This window comes from Salvelinus alpinus, chromosome 7 (genome assembly GCF_045679555.1).
Source record: "Salvelinus alpinus chromosome 7, SLU_Salpinus.1, whole genome shotgun sequence".
Classification (NCBI taxonomy): domain Eukaryota; kingdom Metazoa; phylum Chordata; class Actinopteri; order Salmoniformes; family Salmonidae; genus Salvelinus; species Salvelinus alpinus.
In genome coordinates this window covers 75,105,570-75,122,591 of record NC_092092.1, presented here as the reverse complement: position 1 = coordinate 75,122,591, position 17,022 = coordinate 75,105,570, and the positions used below count along the sequence as shown (strand labels likewise).

Below are 17,022 nucleotides of genomic sequence, written 5' to 3'. Positions count from 1 at the left end.
CAAATTCATAAATAGAAACATGTAATAACACAGCAAATATATTATAGCCAAAATAGAGTACGGCTATCAATGGGAACAATATAAGACCAATCAACACACTGTTTCCTCATATGTTGTGGGGAAATATATTTGCCAATAATGTTTTACCTTGTATCCACCAATATGTTATTCAAAGTATTACATACATCGAACCACAACAGATGTGTCCTGTTAATATCATTCTATGTTATTACATTGTAGGCTAATAGCTGTTGGCATGCCAACATGATTCTGACAAGTGTGTTTACAAATGTTTTCTTTCCTCAGATGCAAGCAACAACAAGAGACAGGTTTCTTAGCCAAACACTAGTAAATAACCACCTACTCATACACACTTCTTTTACAAGAGGAGCTTTTATGGCAAGACGGGACTTTCACTGGACACTCCCCTCTCAACCTTAGACGTGGATGTCTGCGTCTCTGATTGGTCGCTGAGCTTGGCTGACAACACCTGCTTGACTCCATCTAAATTGACGACCCGCCCGGGCTCTGGGAAATATAGGCAGCATCCCTGCTGTCCCAGCGCTCACTCTCTCTTTCTGTCTCACTCTCTGCGCTGCCCGCCTGAATACAGTCTACAGGCGTGAGTGCTACTGAGTTACCACAGACAGACAGAGAGCAGACTGCCTGGTTGGACCAGCGCGTTTCCGATACAACACTGCATCATTGTCTCAGAGCAGAGGGAAGGCAGACTTTAGCACAGGTACATACTGGTCTTCACAGATAGAGGCAGAAATGTGGTTTAAATTTGCAACAGTACTGCTGGTTTTGTCAGTTTTGGAGCAAGTGATGGGATTGGATAATATCGATGTTCATGACAACCCGTCAGAGAAACCGGCAAGCCAGAAAGGACGGATGTCTCTGCAGAACACAGGTAAGAAAGAGCACGCACGCGCAGAGAGAGAGAGAGAGAGAGACAATGCTGACGGATTTGGTATGGGAAGTGGGTCGATGTTGAAATTATGTTATCAGAATACAGATCACTGGGATACATTTGCGCGAGCGGGACCGCAAGCTTGTGTGCACGTGCTCTCCGCGCGGTGTATTTTAGAGCGATGAACACGTTATTTCTCTCTCTCTCCCTCTGCATTCATCTGTTTCTTGACCGAAATACTGGCTTTATCATGGATGAGATTACCCTTTTCAGATGATCCAGAAAGGGGATATATTGTAAATACAGGGTGACAGAAATGCAATATGTTAGTAAACTATTAATAGACAAGGCACAAGGTAGGTCATGATCGATAATGTATATGGCAGCTCCTCTAGGTGTGTTTGTGTGTGTGCGCGTTTGAGTTGTTTTTTCCCCGCGTATGCTCGATACAATGTGCTTGGTTCAAAGTTAGCCAACATCCAGCCGATCCATTGGCAACCAGTATGCGTTTTGCATTTAAATGAAACAAACTTGGCAAAATGACTTAGCCTATGAGCAAGCCACCACAGTTGAGTGATTATCATGTGGCTATAATAGAGCCTAGGCTACAATGTAATGGAAAACTGTAATTTACAAGGTAATTTGAGGTATTATAAACAGTAAAATCTAATACAACTCTGAAATGTTTAACTGCAGAATAATGTAAATTATGGTGCATTATGTGAAAATGTGCTGTATTTCGAATGGTACTGTAATTTCCTCTCATATAATACAGTGCCTTACTGTATCTTTGGAGCATCAAACACCTTTGACCACTAGTGGGGGAATGGTATTGTTGTTTCTGGCGTATTAACAAAGGCTTTCAGCCTGGCAACAACTACAGGGCAAAACAGACCAAAAGGACTTGGCAAAATGCTCAACCATTTCATTTAAGACGTACTGCCACTCTAATATGGCCCCTATACATGTAAAATTGGTTTGCCACTATAACCACATAGGAGTTAAATTGGTACAGCATTCTCACTCACAGGTGCAACAAATATAGCATCTTACAAGGCACGACTCAAAATAGGTTAAGGCTTCCAGAAGTGCAATTGATATAAAACACAAAATATTCATTAATATGGTGTAATGTGCAGACACTTTATCAAGTGACCAACCTGCTTGTACAAATCCCTTGTAATTACAGTAAATACTGTGAAATACAAACCCCTCCCCTGATGAATTTCATTCATCAATTAATTAATTTAGTCATTCATTCATTCTGATTAAAGTAGCATACCCTGAATGCTGATAGGCTGACAGTCGTGGTATATCAGACTATACCAAGGGTATTACAAAACATGCACTGTTACTGCTCTAATGACGTTGGTAACCAGTTTATAATAGCAATAAGGCACTTCAGGGGTTTGTGGTATATGACCACTTTGTGTTGTGCCTAAGAACAGCCCTTAGCTGTGGTATATTGACCATATACCACATCCCCTCGGGCCTTATTGCTTAAGTATAATGCAGCCAATAGTGTTACAGTAATGTAATATGAGATACAGCATTTTACTCGCCACATAGCTGCCTGTAAGATACTGTGAAATTCATGGTAACCGCTTTAAGGCTCGCACACATCGCACCTAATGTGGTTCTAGCGTTCAACTAACGATCATTCCGCGCGCTGGGTTTTAGGGACTCCCGCTACAAACGTCTGACTGCCGAGATTTTTCACTCGAGTCTACATGTAAAATCGGTTCGCAAATTACGTTCAAAGATGTTAAGTACTCTTGTCCAGCAAACGCTTTTGGTGTCTGAGCCCTTACAGTGGACTCCAGGCGTTAACTGTTGATTGTTAGGCTCCTACAAAGCATGCTGATAGGGAATGATGCAATCGCCTCATGCAGGGCTGTTGTTCTGCATTCTTAACAGGAATCCTAGTCCCTTAGGAAAGGCCTACGGTCTATTCAAAATAACCAATGTTATGAAATAAATACATATATTCATTATTCAATATAAAAATCATGAGAATGTAAGGGTTTCTAATCCTTGTAGTTGCAGGGACAGCTCTGATGCAGCTCTGCACAGTAGAGTCCCTCAGTCAGTCAGAGTCCCACACCACACCACTGTGTAATTCAATGCACGTTGCGGCCAGCTCGGACGAGCCAGGCACATTCCCGTGTAAACGCCAACACAAGCACTCGCTGCCGACAGCAGCTCATTTTCCTGCAGAGCACCAAAGTTAAACCCAGTGACTACATACCCTTTTTTTTCTCTCTCGCGCGCACACATACACACACAAACCTCCCCCCAACAGAGCAGTCCTTGTTGACAAGCATCATTTCTCAAGTAAATATGTTGCGTTAATTCGTTATTTACTCTGCCCGGAGGGCTCGTGAGATTAATCTGCCTAGGCTATCAAATATGACACTTCCAGTGATTTGCTCTAGGTATATTTATGCATATCTCCAACTAAGACACATACTGTATGTCCAAGACTCATATATCCTATGATGTCTAAAACATGCTAACCCTTTCTCAATGGCCCATATGGAATACCATAGCAGTATAGTAATTGGTTCTATCCCATGTGAACCGAATGGCTCAGTGGCAGTGACTGGAGGAGATGGGGGTGACTGGAGGAGAGGAGAGGGGGGTGACTGGAGGAGAGGAGAGGGGGATGACTGGAGGAGAGGGGGATGACTGGAGGAGAGGGGGTGACTGGAGGAGAGGAGGGTGACTGGAGGAGAGGGGGGTGACTGGAGGAGAGGAGAGGGGGGTGACTGGAGGAGAGGGGTTGACTGGAGGAGAGGAGAGGGGGGTGACTGGAAGAGAGGAGAGGGGGGTGACTGGAGGAGAGGAGAGGGGGGTGACTGGAGGAGAGGGGGATGACTGGAGGAGAGGAGAGGGAGATGAAGAACCTTTCATCTCCCAACTGATGGGGACTCACTCTCTCTGTGGGTCTTCAAGACTGATTACAGAAGTTTTGAAAATAAATTTTAGTTTGAACCCATATAGTCCAAAATAAACACTTATACTAGGCCCATGTGTAGCCTAACATGCTGACCAGACCGGACACGTCGCGTGCGCGAGCGTCGCAAAATAAATTTAGAAATCCATGTTATTCAATTATTGCACCCACACTGCTCGCGCGCGCCAACGAGAGTCTGCGACGCCAGGGGCTAAAATAGAACTCATTCCTATTTCTGACGCAGATCGCGCTGCAAGTCCTGCCTCTCCCATCTCCTCATTGGTTTATAGAAGCAGGTACCCACGTGCCATCTCCTCATTGGTTTATAGAAGCAGGTACCCACGTGCCATCTCCTCATTGGTTATACCCACGTGGGTGATAGAAAGACGAACTGTTTTGCCGGTAGTCGTGGTAATAGAATGAAAGTTTAGATGCGATCACCATATAATTTAAACGATGAAAAGGCCTGGAAGGAGGAGAGATGACTAGAAACGATTCGGTTGGCCGTTTTATGTGTGGATTAATTGTCGGAGTAGAGATCCTTGTGCATTTCAGGTAAAATAACAACTCAATGTTTATATCCCAGGACAAATTAGCTAGCAACGGCAAGCTAGCTAAATAGGACAAATTAACGTTAGCTAGCAAGTGCAAGCTAACTAGCTAAATTACCATACATGTTTAATGCTTTTCGACCTGTCCCCAAATTAATGTAATTGGTTCAGAGTTTGTTTTGATATTTTAACCTGCGTGTCGTGATCGCGTTTGGTGTGGGGGGGGCAAAATAAATTTATGCACGATGGCGCACGCGCGCAGCCGGTTTGGGCAAGGTGTAACACCGTGTGCCATGTACACTATACATTATTTAACTAGGCAAGTCAGTTAAGAACAAATTATTGTTTACAATGACGGCCTACCCCTGCCAAACCCTAACCCGGACGACGCTGGGCCAATTGTGCACCGCCCTATGGGACTCCCAATCACGGCCTGGAATCGAACCAGGGTCTGTAGTGACGCCTCTAGCACTGAGATGCAGTGCCTTAGACCGCTGCGCCTCTCGGGAGCCAAAGGGAAGGCCTCTCTAAATATCCTACCATTTGGGAAGGCCTCTCTAAATATCCTACCATTTGGGAAGGCCTCTCTAAATATCCTACCATTTAGGAAGGCCTCTAAATATCCTACCATTTAGGAAGGCCTCTCTAAATATCCTACCATTTAGGAAGGCCTCTCTAAATATCCTACCATTTAGGAAGGCCTCTAAATATCCTACCATTTAGGAAGGCCTCTAAATATCCTACCATTTAGGAAGGCCTCTCTAAATATCCTACCATTTAGGAAGGCCTCTCTAAATATCCTACCATTTAGGAAGGCCTCTCTAAATATCCTACCATTTAGGAAGGCCTCTAAATATCCTACCATTTGGGGTTAACAGGCAGACTTTTCCCACTCTCCTGGTCATTTCATTTCGGTCCACTATCATTTGTTTTATTCCTGTCCTCCTTGGCTGCCACTGGCCAGGCGTTGTATAAGATTGTATAACATCTACATTTTAGTCATTTAGCAGATGCTCTTATCCAGAGCCACTTACTGGAGTGAGTATATACATTTGTCATACTGATCCCCCGTGGGAATTGAGCCCACAGCCCTGGCGTTCCAAGCGTCATGCTCTACCAACTGAGTTACACGGACAGCGAGAGGCCCAAGGGTGATGCCAACTGCCAACCTACTACAGCCCTGGACTGGACTGGTACACATATCTTCTCCGCTGTATATTTGGATACTCCGGTTTCAATGGTAACATCAACCACTGGTCTTACCAGAGTCATGTCACATTGGGCTGCATTATGAAACATTGTATGTGTCCCACTCTATCTTCTATAGTGCAGTATAGGGACAGGAACACTGTCTAGTCTAGTCCAGTCCAGTCACCTGTCCAGTCACCAGTCCATTCACATCACCTGTCCGCTCCAGTCCAGTCACCTATCCAGTCTAGTCACCAGTCTAGTCCAGTCCAGTCACCTGTCCGCTCCAGTCCAGTCACCTATCCAGTCCAGTCATCTGTCAAGTCCAGTCACTAGTCCAGTCCATCTCTCCACAGCAGCCCGGCCAGTTAGTCACTTAGAAAGATCCTGTGAAAAGTTGAAGGGGGTCAAATATGTGTACCTGGCAGCACAGACAGGAAAGACTAATTATTTATAAACTAATACACAGTCACTCATCTACATGATTGTTTAATACCAGGAAAACTGACACCGGTTGACTAAAGGCACAACTAAAGGCACAATAGTAATGACTTGTGCGTTTGTATGTTCTCCTCTAGTACACAACGCTGTATCTGTATCTGCAGTGCAGCATCCCCTCCTATCCTCACACCAGGCAATGCAGATGTATTTTGACGCAGAATGACACAGTAATAATCTCTCTGTCACCCTGCATTCATCTGCATACCCCTCTGGTCTGTCTCTCTCTGTGGAGAGAAGAGGAGAGATGTTGTTTTCTTTTCTCTGACGCTGAAGCCTGGAGGCTGGTTTAGTATGTATCTACTACACTGACAGTAGAAAGAGGGAGCATCCCAAATGACACCCTGTTTCCTATATGGTGCACTACTATGGACCAGGGTCCACATAGGAGCCAGTCTCTCTGTCATGGGAATTCAAATCTCAGCCTGGATGTCCAGACCTAATCTCCCTAACTGAATGATTAATGTTACTGATTGGCCAGAGAGTCACCTGGTGGGAAATGATGAAAACATGAACATGTTTTGTTTGTTACACATGGACAAAGGAGGGGGGGGGGGGGGGTATTTGAGAAAAGGGGCCTAGAACTCTTAATCTACTAACAGAACCATAGGTTAGAACGTTAAAAAGAAGATTACAAGGAAATAACAGCTTTGAGACCACAAGGAAATAACAGCTTAGGGATAAAAAGGAAATAACAGCTTTGAGACCACAAGGAAATAACAGTTTAGGGATTAAAAGGAAATAACAGTTTAGGGATTACAAGGAAAATAACAGCTCTGAGACCACAAGAAACGAACAGCTTTGAGACCACAAGGAAATAACAGCTTAGGGATAAAAAGGAAATAACAGCTCTGAGACCATGCTTAAGACCATGGCCTGTATCACTACATGTAATGGGGATAGAGGTTGATGCTTGATAGTAGACTGTAAGTGTCAGTGACAACTCTCTCTCCATCTCTCTCTCCCTCCAGCTGAGATCCAGCACTGTCTGGTGAGTGCAGGAGACGTGGGCTGCGGTGTGTTTGAGTGTTTTGAGAATAACTCTTGTGAGATCAGAGGCCTGCAGGAGATCTGTCTGACCTTCCTACACAACGCCGGAAAGTTCGACTCCCAGGTAAGGCACTCTGCGTGTGTGTGTTTGTGTTTAAGTCTACATGTGTATGTGTGCACATGCGTGTATGTTAGTGCACACGTGGATTTATTGAGTGTGTTTGCCAACATGTGCGTTCGTATGTGTTTGTGTGCCCCAGTTCCCTTCCCTCTCCCACGGAGGTCAGGTCTCTGTGTGTCAGGGCAGAGGGCTCCAGGGCCAGGGGTAGCCAGCTGGCACCATGCCGAGCCAGATCCCCTTTCAGACGGGTAGAACAGGCTCTGTCCCGGCCTCTCACTGCACCATCAGAATGAGTTCTAACCATCCTACAACTAGAACATCTACAGTCTATTCGGGAAAGTATTCGGACCCCTTCCCTTTTACCACATTTTCTTACGTTACAGCTTTATTCTAAAATATATTAAATAAATAAAAAATCCTCATCAATCTACACACCATACCCTATAGTGACAAAGTCAAAACAGGTTTTTAGACATTTCAGCAAATGTATAAAAAATATTTTTAAAATATCTTATTTACATAAGTATTCAGACCCTTTGCTATGAGATTCGAAATTGAGCTCAGGTGCATCCTGTTACCATTGATCATCCTTGAGATGTTTCAACAACTTGATTGGAGAAAACCTGTGGCAAGGTCGCAGTTGTAAATGAGAACTTGTTCTCAACTAGCCTACCTGGTTAAATACCTGGTTAAATAAAGGGGGGGGAAATAATAATATTAATAAAAATGAAATTGATTGGACATGATTTGGAAAGGCACACTCCTTTCTATATAAGTGCCCACAGTTGACAGTGCATGTCAGAGCAAAAACCAAGCGATGATGTCGAAGGAATTGTCCATAGTGCTGAGAGACAGGATTGAGTCGAGGCACAGATCTGGGGAAGGGTACCAAAAAATATCTGCAGCATTGAAGGTCCCCAAGCACAGAGTGGTCTCCATCATTCTTAAACGGAGGAAGTTTGGAACCACCAAGACTCTTCCTAGAGCTGCTAGCCCGGCCAAACTGAGCAATTGGGGGAGAAGGGCCTTGGTCAGGGTGCTGACCAAGAACCCGATGGTCACTCTGACAGAGCTCCAGAACTCCTCTGTGGAGATGAGAGAACCTTCCAGAAGGACAAACATCTCTACAGCACTCTACCAATCAGGCCTCAGACTGGGGCGAAGGTTCACCTTCCAACAGGACAACAACCCTAAGCACACATCCCAAGAGTGAGCAAAGCTGTCATCAAGGCAAAGGGTGGCTACTTTGAAGAATATCAAATATATTTAGATTTGTTTAACATTTTTTGGGTTATTACGTGATTCCATATGTGTTATTTCATAGTTTTGATGTCTTCACTATTATTCTACAATGTAGAAAATAGTAAAAATAAAGAAAAACCCTTGAATGAGTAGATGTGTCCAAACTTTCACTGGTACTGTATGTAAATGTGATATTTCAGTTTTGTATTTTTAATACATTTGCAAAAATATTTTTAAAACAGTTTTTGCTTTGTCATTATGTATTTTGTGTATATTGATGAGGATTAAAAAAAAATCTATTTTAGAATAAGGCTGTAACGTAACAAAATGTGGAAAAAGTCAAGGGGTCTGAATACTTTTGGAATGCACTGTATGTTCAGGGGTTAGCAGGTTTTTATTGGTTCAGCACAATCAACCAATCCAATAATCCCCAGCTTCCAATTGGTCCATTCAACCCCTCTCCTCTCCCTTGCATCTATTCCCAAGGTCGTTGCTGTAAAAGAGAATGTCTTCTCAGTCAATCTAACTGGTAAAATACATGTTAAATATAATCATTAATGGTTGAGTGTTCTATATTTCTGTTAGGGTTAGGGTTGAGTGTTCTATATGTCTGTTAGGGTTAGGGTTGAGTGTTCTATATGTCTGTTAGGGTTAGGGTTGAGTGTTCTATATATGTCTGTTAGGGTTAGGGTTGAGTGTTCTATATTTCTGTTTGGGTTAGGGTTGAGTGTTCTATAGTTCTGTTAGGGTTAGAGTTGAGTGTTATATAGTTATTTTAGGGTTGAGTGTTCTATAGTTCTGTTAGGGTTGAGTGTTATATATGTCTGTTAGGGTTAGAGTTGAGTGTTCTATATGTCTGTTAGGGTTGAGTGCTCTATATGTCTGTAAGGGTTAGGGTTGAGTGTTCTATATGTCTGTAAGGGTTAGGGTTGAGTGTTCTATATGTCTGTTAGGGTTGAGTGTTCTATATGTCTGTAAGGGTTAGGGTTGAGTGTTCTATATGTCTGTTAGGGTTAGGGTTGAGTGTTCTATAGTTCTGTAAGGGTTAGGGTTGAGTGTTCTATATGTCTGTAAGGGTTAGGGTTGAGTGTTCTATATGTCTGTTAGGGTTAGCGTTGAGTGTTCTATATGTCTGTTAGGGTTAGGGTTGAGTGTTCTATAGTTCTGTAAAGGTTAAGGTTGAGTGTTCTATATGTCTGTCAGGGTTAGGGTTGAGTGTTCTATAGAACTGTAAGGGCTAAGGTTGAGTGTTCTATATGTCTGTTAGGGTTAAGGTTGAGTGTTCTATAGTTCTGTTAGGGTTAGGGTTGAGTGTTCTATAGTTCTGTTAGTGTTAGGGTTGAGTTTTGTGTAGTTCTGTAAGGGTTAGGCTTGAGAGTTCTATATTTCTGTAAAGGTTAGGGTTGAGTGTTCTATATGTCTGTTAGGGTTAGGGTTGAGTGGTCTATAGTTCTGTAAGGGTTAAGGTTGAGTGTTCTATAGTTCTGTTAGGGTTAAGGTTGAGTGTTCTATATGTCTGTTAGGGTTAGGGTTGAGTGTTCTATAGTTCTGTAAAGGTTAAGGTTGAGTGTTCTATATGTCTGTCAGGGTTAGGGTTGAGTGTTCTATAGTTCTGTTAGTGTTAGGGTTGAGTTTTGTGTAGTTCTGTAAGGGTTAGGCTTGAGAGTTCTATAGTTCTGTAAAGGTTAGGGTTGAGTGTTCTATATGTCTGTTAGGGTTAGGGTTGAGTGTTCTATAGTTCTGTAAGGGTTAAGGTTGAGTGTTCTATAGTTCTGTTAGGGTTAAGGTTGAGTGTTCTATATGTCTGTCAGGGTTAGGGTTGAGTGTTCTATAGAACTGTAAGGGTTAAGGTTGAGTGTTCTATATGTCTGTTAGGGTTAGGGTTGAGTGTTGTATAGTTATGTTAGGGTTAGGGTTGAGTGTTCTATATGTCTGTTAGGGTTAGGGTTGAGTGTTCTATATGTCTGTTAGGGTTAGGCTTGAGTGTTGTGTAGTTCTGTAAGGGTTAAGGTTGAGTGTTCTGTAGTTCTGTTAGGGTTAGGGTTGAGTGTTCTATATGTTTGTTAGGGTTAGGGTTGAATGTTCTATAGTTCTGTTAGGGTTAGGGTTGAGTGTTCTATAGTTATTTTTTGGTTGAGTGTTCTATAGTTCTTTTAGGGTTAGGATTGAGTGTTGTGTAGTTCTGTAAGGGTTAGGGTTGAGAGTTCTATATGTCTGTTAGGGTTGAGTGTTCTATATGTCTGTACGGGTTAGGATTGAGTGTTCTATATGTCTGTTAGGGTTGAGTGTTGTGTAGTTCTGTAAGGGTTTGGGTTGAGTGTTCTATATGTCTGTAAAGGTTAGGGTTGAGTGTTCTATATGTCTGTTAGGGTTGAGTGTTCTATATGTCTGTAAGGGTTAGGGTTGAGTGTTCTATATGTCTGTTAGGGTTAGAGTTGAATGTTGTATAGTTCTGTAAGGGTTAGGGTTGAGTGTTCTATATGTCTGTAAGGGTTAGGATTGAGTGTCCTATATGTCTGTTAGGGTTAGGGTTGAGTGTTCTATCATTTTGTAAGGGTTAGGGTTGAGTGTTCTATAGTTCTGTTAGGGTTAGGGTTGAGTGTTGTGTAGTTCTGTAAGGGTTAGGGTTGAGAGTTATATAGTACTGTAAGGGTTAGGGTTGAGTGTTCTATATGTCTGTTAGGGTTGAGTGATCTATAGTTCTGTAAGGTTTAAGGTTGAGTGTTCTATAGTTCTGTAAGGATTAAGGTTGAGTGTTCTATAGTTCTGTAAGGGTTAGGGTTGAGTGTTCTATATGTCTGTCAGGGTTAGGGTTGAGTGTTCTATATGTCTGTCAGGGTTAGGGTTGAGTGTTCTATAGTTCTGTAAGGGTTAAGGTTGAGTGTTCTATATGTCTGTCAGGGTTAGGATTGAGTGTTCTATAGTTCTGTAAGGGTTAAGGTTGAGTGTTCTATATGTCTGTCAGGGTTGAGTGTTGTATAGTTCTGTAAGGGTTAAGGTTGAGTGTTCTATATGTCTGTCAGTGTTAGGGTTGAGAGTTCTATAGTTATGTTAGGGTTAGGATTGAGCGTTCTATGGTTCTGTTTGGGTTGGGTGTTCTATATATCTGTTAGGGTTAAGGTTGAGTGTTTTATATGTCTGTTAGGGTTAGGGTTGAGTGTTCTATATGTCTGTTAGGGTTGAGTGTTCTATATGTCTGTTAGGGTTGAGTGTTCTATATGTCTGTCAGTGTTAGGGTTGAGTGTTCTATATGTCTGTTAGGGTTGAGTGTTCTATATGTCTGTTAGGGTTAGGGTTGAGTGTTCTATATGTCTGTTAGCATTAGGGTTTAGTGTTCTATATGTCTGTAAGGGTTAGGGTTGAGTGTTCTATATCTACTGTGTGTGTTTAGGGTAAGTCGTTCATCAAGGATGCTCTGAAGTGCATGGCCCACGGCTTGAGACACAAGTTCAGCTGCATCAGCAGGAAGTGCCTGGCCATTAAAGAGATGGTGTTCCAGCTGCAGAGAGAGTGTTACCTCAGACACAACCTGTGTTCTGCAGCCAAGGAGAACGTTGCTGTCATGGTGGAGATGATCCACTTCCAGGACCTCTTCCCTAAAGGGTGAGGATGTAGGCATTCATCAGTGTGTTTTTTTCTCTCCCTCTCTCCGTATCATCCCTTCTTTGTCTTCCCTAAAGGGTGAGAAGGCCTATGTCTCTCTTTCTCTCTGACCCTTTGTCTGTCTCTTCCTCCCTCTCCCTCACTCTCTCTGCCTCTTCCCATTTTGACTTACCTAGAAGGTAAGCTGTGGATGTCCAGCCCTATTTTCATAAAATAGTATAATAATCCCATGATCTCTCTCTCTCTCTGTCTCTCTCCTACCCGCAGGCCGTATGTGGAGCTGGTCAACATTCTACTGAGCTGTGGGGAGGAGGTGAAGGAGGCCTTAACCAGGAGCGTCCGGCTGCAGTGTGAGCAGAACTGGGGGGCTCTCTGTGACAGCCTGAGTGTCTGCTCTTCCCTCACCCCCCCTCCCGGTCAGGCCCCCGCCTCCCCCGACCACCGCCGCCACAGGTCCGAGCCAGACCACCCCAGACCCCCCCGACAGGGGGACAAGGACAAGCCCAGTAAAGGCGGCTTCAACGCCCACCCCCGCAGCCGCAGCCAGGGTCCCCGCCGACAGAGCCCCGAGGCTGGGGTGGTGGCGGAGCAGGAAGGCCCTGAGGCCACAGACATCCGGAGGTGAAAGAGACATTGGACCCTAACTATCCAGAGCCCTCCCTGACCGTGTCACCATCATAGCCCCCTCCCCACACACACACACACACATACACACACACAGACATACACATAGGCAGATACTGTACATGCAAGAACACACACATCTACACACATACACAGACTCACTCTCTCTTTCTCTCGCTCTCTCCGTCCTCTATCCCTCTCTCCCCCTCTCCTCTCCAGTCATTCCAGAAGTCCCAAATGGTACATTTGCAGGGTAATGTGGTGTAGCTCGTTCAGTTACTCCAGATTGTAGTCCACGATGTTGTTTCTGTTTATTATTGAATAATAATAAGTATTATTATCCTGATTTTTATTTGAAGTGTTAGGGCTTTTTGGGCTCTAATATAGCGTTTCTCAAATCATACTCACTGTAACATCTGATTATATTGTATTATTTATTTTATTCTTTATGCAATGTTTAAATATCCAAATGTACATAGAAATATACGTATCTATATTTATACAGTACGAACATGTATAAATATAGTCACCATATAAGATTATAGTACATGGTGTGTTCTGTTGTATACCACACCAGACTCCATCACCACCCATCTGTAGATATATAACATACAGCTTTGTTGTTTCAAAGTGGGAATGTGTTGTTAGTATTATAATTCTAGATACTTGATGATTAAATACAAACTGTACAGGTTTTGAAGTCCAGTTTTGGCACATATAGCTTGTAGTGCATGAGGTTGGGTTACCATGGCAAAGTAAACAAACTGGTACATTCTCTGATGGCCAGCTTCCATCGTTAGGATTCCTACTATTAGGGCGCCCAGGACACAGCGTCTGTCTGTAGCAGCACATCCATTGTGTGTCTCAAATAGCACCCTATTCCCTACAGAGTGCACTGCTTTTGACCAGGGCCGTATGGGCCAATAGGGATGCAGACAAAGTGTAGTTCTCTCAGAAAACCCTCCTCTGATCTCAGCTAATGTGCTAATGCATCCAGGTGCCTCAACATGCTGGTTCCATCTGTAGTGACTCCTCTCTGTGAGGCTGAGGTTTACTAGAGTGCACTCAACTGGGGTGACAATGTCGTACAGTAAGTAGCACTAGAACGATTCAAAGGGGATTTTCAATTGATTCGGTTTAAAGATTAATTATTGAAACTTTTATTGGACTCTTAGGTACAAACGTTTCTGTTGTTGTGGGAACAGACTCGCAGACATTCATACAGACAGCCCTACAGACACACTACAGACAGTCCTACAGACACGCTACAGACAGTCCTACAGACACGCTACAGACGCGCTGCAGACAGTCCTACAGACATGCTACAGACAGTCCTACAGAGACGCTACAGACAGTCCTACAGACACGCTACAGACGCGCTGCAGACAGTCCTACAGACAGTCCTACAGACACACTACAGACAGTAGCACCCCAGTAACTGCATCTCAGCAAGCATCACTAGTGTGATTGATTGATTGATTAGTATGATTGATTGATTGATTGATTAGTATGATTGATTGATTGATTGATTGATTTGTGTGATTGATTAGTATGATTGATTGATCAGTATGATTGATTAGTATGATTGATTGATTGATTGACAGGTGTGTTTCTGATGATACCACTGAGCGCTGTACAGCTGAAGCCATCTCCAGACTCACCACTCTAACTGAAGACAGTCTGTACACTAACGTGACACCACAAGACTATGAAAGCCCACTGAGCTAAACGCTTAGGCATTAGCCCAGGGAGATAACACAAATATTGAGCTTTCTGCCGTCAATGCGTTGTATGCAATCAAGTAACCGGAAGCAGTCAATCAACAGTGTCTTCCTGTAAAATCACCAGGTCAGACCAGGGGAGGTAGAGGAGGAGGAGGTGGTAGAGGAGGTAGAGGAGGAGGAGGAGGTGGTAGAGGAGGTGGTATGAACGCATTCTGTTCTTGCCCCCTCTCTCTCTTCCTTTCCAGAGTCCTATGCTAAAATGGCACCCTATTCCCTACATAGTGCAGTACTATGGGCCCTGGTCAAAAGTAGTGCTATGAGCCCTGGTCAAAAGTAGTGCACTATATAGGGAATAGGGTGCCATTGGGACGCATCCCCAGCAAGTCCACACTTTGCGGCTCCGGCTGCAGTCCGCTGTTATTCTAAATTGTATATTTACCAAGGCCACCAGAGAATTCCTCTGGGCTACAGCCAAGAGCTGTCCGGCCGCACGGGGAGAGAGAGAGATGGAGGAGGAAAGGAGGACGAGAACTATACTCAACGGTTCCTGAGGAGACACAATTTATAGATTTCTCTCCTCCTCCTCCTCGTCCTCCCTGTTCCTTCTTCCACCTCTTCTTATAGTTCTGAGGTGTCTGTTGGCCAGTCATGCTATCCTGCCCCTCTTTCTATTCAGATGATGTGACAACCTATTGCAGTTTATTGACTTATCTTTGGGCACCAGGTGTGTAACTCCATTAGGAATGTAAATGACTGTAACTGACCATATGTTCCATACTGTCACTATCTTCTCCATTTTGTTCCAGGAGAAATAGACTGACAGTGCTTCCTACTTCCTGTTTCTCAGTGTTCCATACAGCGCATCACTTCCTCCACACCCCCAGTTGGGCATCAGAATGACCTTGCAGAATGTAGTCTGGTATGGTTTTACTTCACGTGTCTGATAATGTGTATACAAACAGTACTATGAAACTCTAAGGACTCATGAAATCAAAATCAACAGAAATGTAACTTGTTATCATTAAAAGTGACTTTTTTTGTGGATATTTTGTACACTGTGTTTAGTCATCAAGGTTTTGTGTGTTCAGTAGGTAGCTCTGATCATGAACTGCATGACAACAATTCAGAGGAATTATTTCCACTTAGATAATATTAACACGAATATCCAGAAAGATACATTGAAAAACATGCATACCACATAGATAAGACAAGGAATTATTTGAATGTACAAGAGACTGAGGGTGGACTTTCTAAGCTACAATTAATGTCTTCTTCAACACCAGGTCAACATTCAGTTGCCAAATGTTGTCAAACATTGCAGATAGTAACGCCATGAATAGAGCAGACATGATTCCTTGTTCTACAGGTCGGAGGGGCATGTTTGTTCTACATAACATATTTCTATCTGAACGTTTTAAAACGTGTGTCGTGCTGAAAATGCCCGATCATTATAGTGTAATATTGTGTGATACCGCCTCCTTCAGGGCAAACCACATACTGCACAATCATACTTTTCAGAATCAGTTGGACACATTGTTGTGAAAAGAGGCATATCACACAGAAATGCGATCATCTGTGATTTCATTACACCTTTAAATACCCCTTACACCTTTAAAATGTTATTGTGAAGTTACAATGATCACTATATAACAAGAACAGGCTGTCGTGGCAGATCTTACAGTATCAGAACTACAGAAACAAACAAACTAGCTGTCTTACAATTCAAAATATATTCATGTACACAAGAAAATGAACTTACATTTCACTTTCTAATATTTATCACAAAAACACTGAAAAATGTAAGCCTGTGAAAATATCTTTGTCATGGGCAATACAAAACACACACCTAACTATCAGCCTACACCTCACTTCACCCTCAAATTCTAATCTGGAACTCAAAGCCAGTTCCACTGCTTTATTTCATTAGTCCCCTCTAACCAGGGGCTGATTTAGACCTGGGACACCAGGTGAATGCAATAAATGATCAGGTAAAAGAGAAAACCAGCAGCTCCGGACATCGTAGGGTAGGGGTGTCAAACTCTCGCTGCGTCTCTCCTACAGGCTCGGGAGAGGCGAAGGTCGAGTCACGTGTCCTCCGAAACATGACCCGACAAACCGTGCATCTTAACTCCCGCCCGCTTAACCAGCCGCACCAATGTGTCGGAGGAAACACCGTTCAACTGACGACCGAAGTCATCCTGCAGGCAGCCGGCCCGCCAGAAGGAGTCGCCTGCAGAGCCCCCCCCCCCTGACCAAACCCTCCGCTGACCCGGAAGACACAGGGCCAATTGTGTGCCACCCTATGGGACTCCCGGTCACAGCCAGTTGTGACATAGCCTGGGATCGAACCCGGGTGTGCAGTGACACCTCAAGCACTGCGATGCAGTGCCTTAGACCACTGCGCCCCTCTGGAGGCCCCTTGGTTCATCCTTTCAATTAAGACCTAGACAATCAGGTGTGGGGAGTTCCTTACTAATTAGTGACCTTAGTCCATCAATCAAGTACAGGGTTGGAGAGAAAACCTGCAGACACTTGACCCTCCGTGGAATGAGTTTGGCACGTGCCATATGGTAAGATTTGCATAGCCATGTACTACACCATCTTGACAATGA

General features: G+C 43.6%; 1 protein-coding gene across 2 annotated transcripts; it reads left to right on the top strand.

Annotated features, from left to right (window-relative positions):
* The first annotated feature begins 513 nt into the window (after positions 1 to 513).
* LOC139581669 (stanniocalcin-2-like) lies at positions 514 to 15,454 on the top strand. 2 transcript variants are annotated; one of them, XM_071411673.1, is made up of 4 exons: positions 514 to 913; positions 7,078 to 7,220; positions 11,851 to 12,062; positions 12,330 to 15,454. In XM_071411673.1, exons 1-4 carry the CDS (start codon positions 775 to 777, stop codon positions 12,685 to 12,687), a joined length of 852 nt encoding a protein of 283 aa, XP_071267774.1. In that variant the 5' UTR covers positions 514 to 774; the 3' UTR covers positions 12,688 to 15,454. The 2 variants fall into 2 exon arrangements, with proteins under 2 accessions (XP_071267774.1, XP_071267775.1); XM_071411674.1 differs by lacking the exon at positions 514 to 913 and adding an exon at positions 949 to 1,269.
* The last annotated feature ends 1,568 nt before the right edge of the window (positions 15,455 to 17,022 follow it).

Bases quoted from the DNA above. Each gene is read 5' to 3' on its own strand.
- LOC139581669 (XM_071411673.1), top strand. From the start codon at position 775: ATGTGGTTTAAATTTGCAACAGTACTGCTGGTTTTGTCAGTTTTGGAG. The intron at 914-7,077 runs GTAAGAAAGAGC...CTCTCCCTCCAG, and splicing joins GATGTCTCTGCAGAACACAG to CTGAGATCCAGCACTGTCTG. The intron at 12,063-12,329 runs GTGAGGATGTAG...TCCTACCCGCAG, and splicing joins CAGGACCTCTTCCCTAAAGG to GCCGTATGTGGAGCTGGTCA.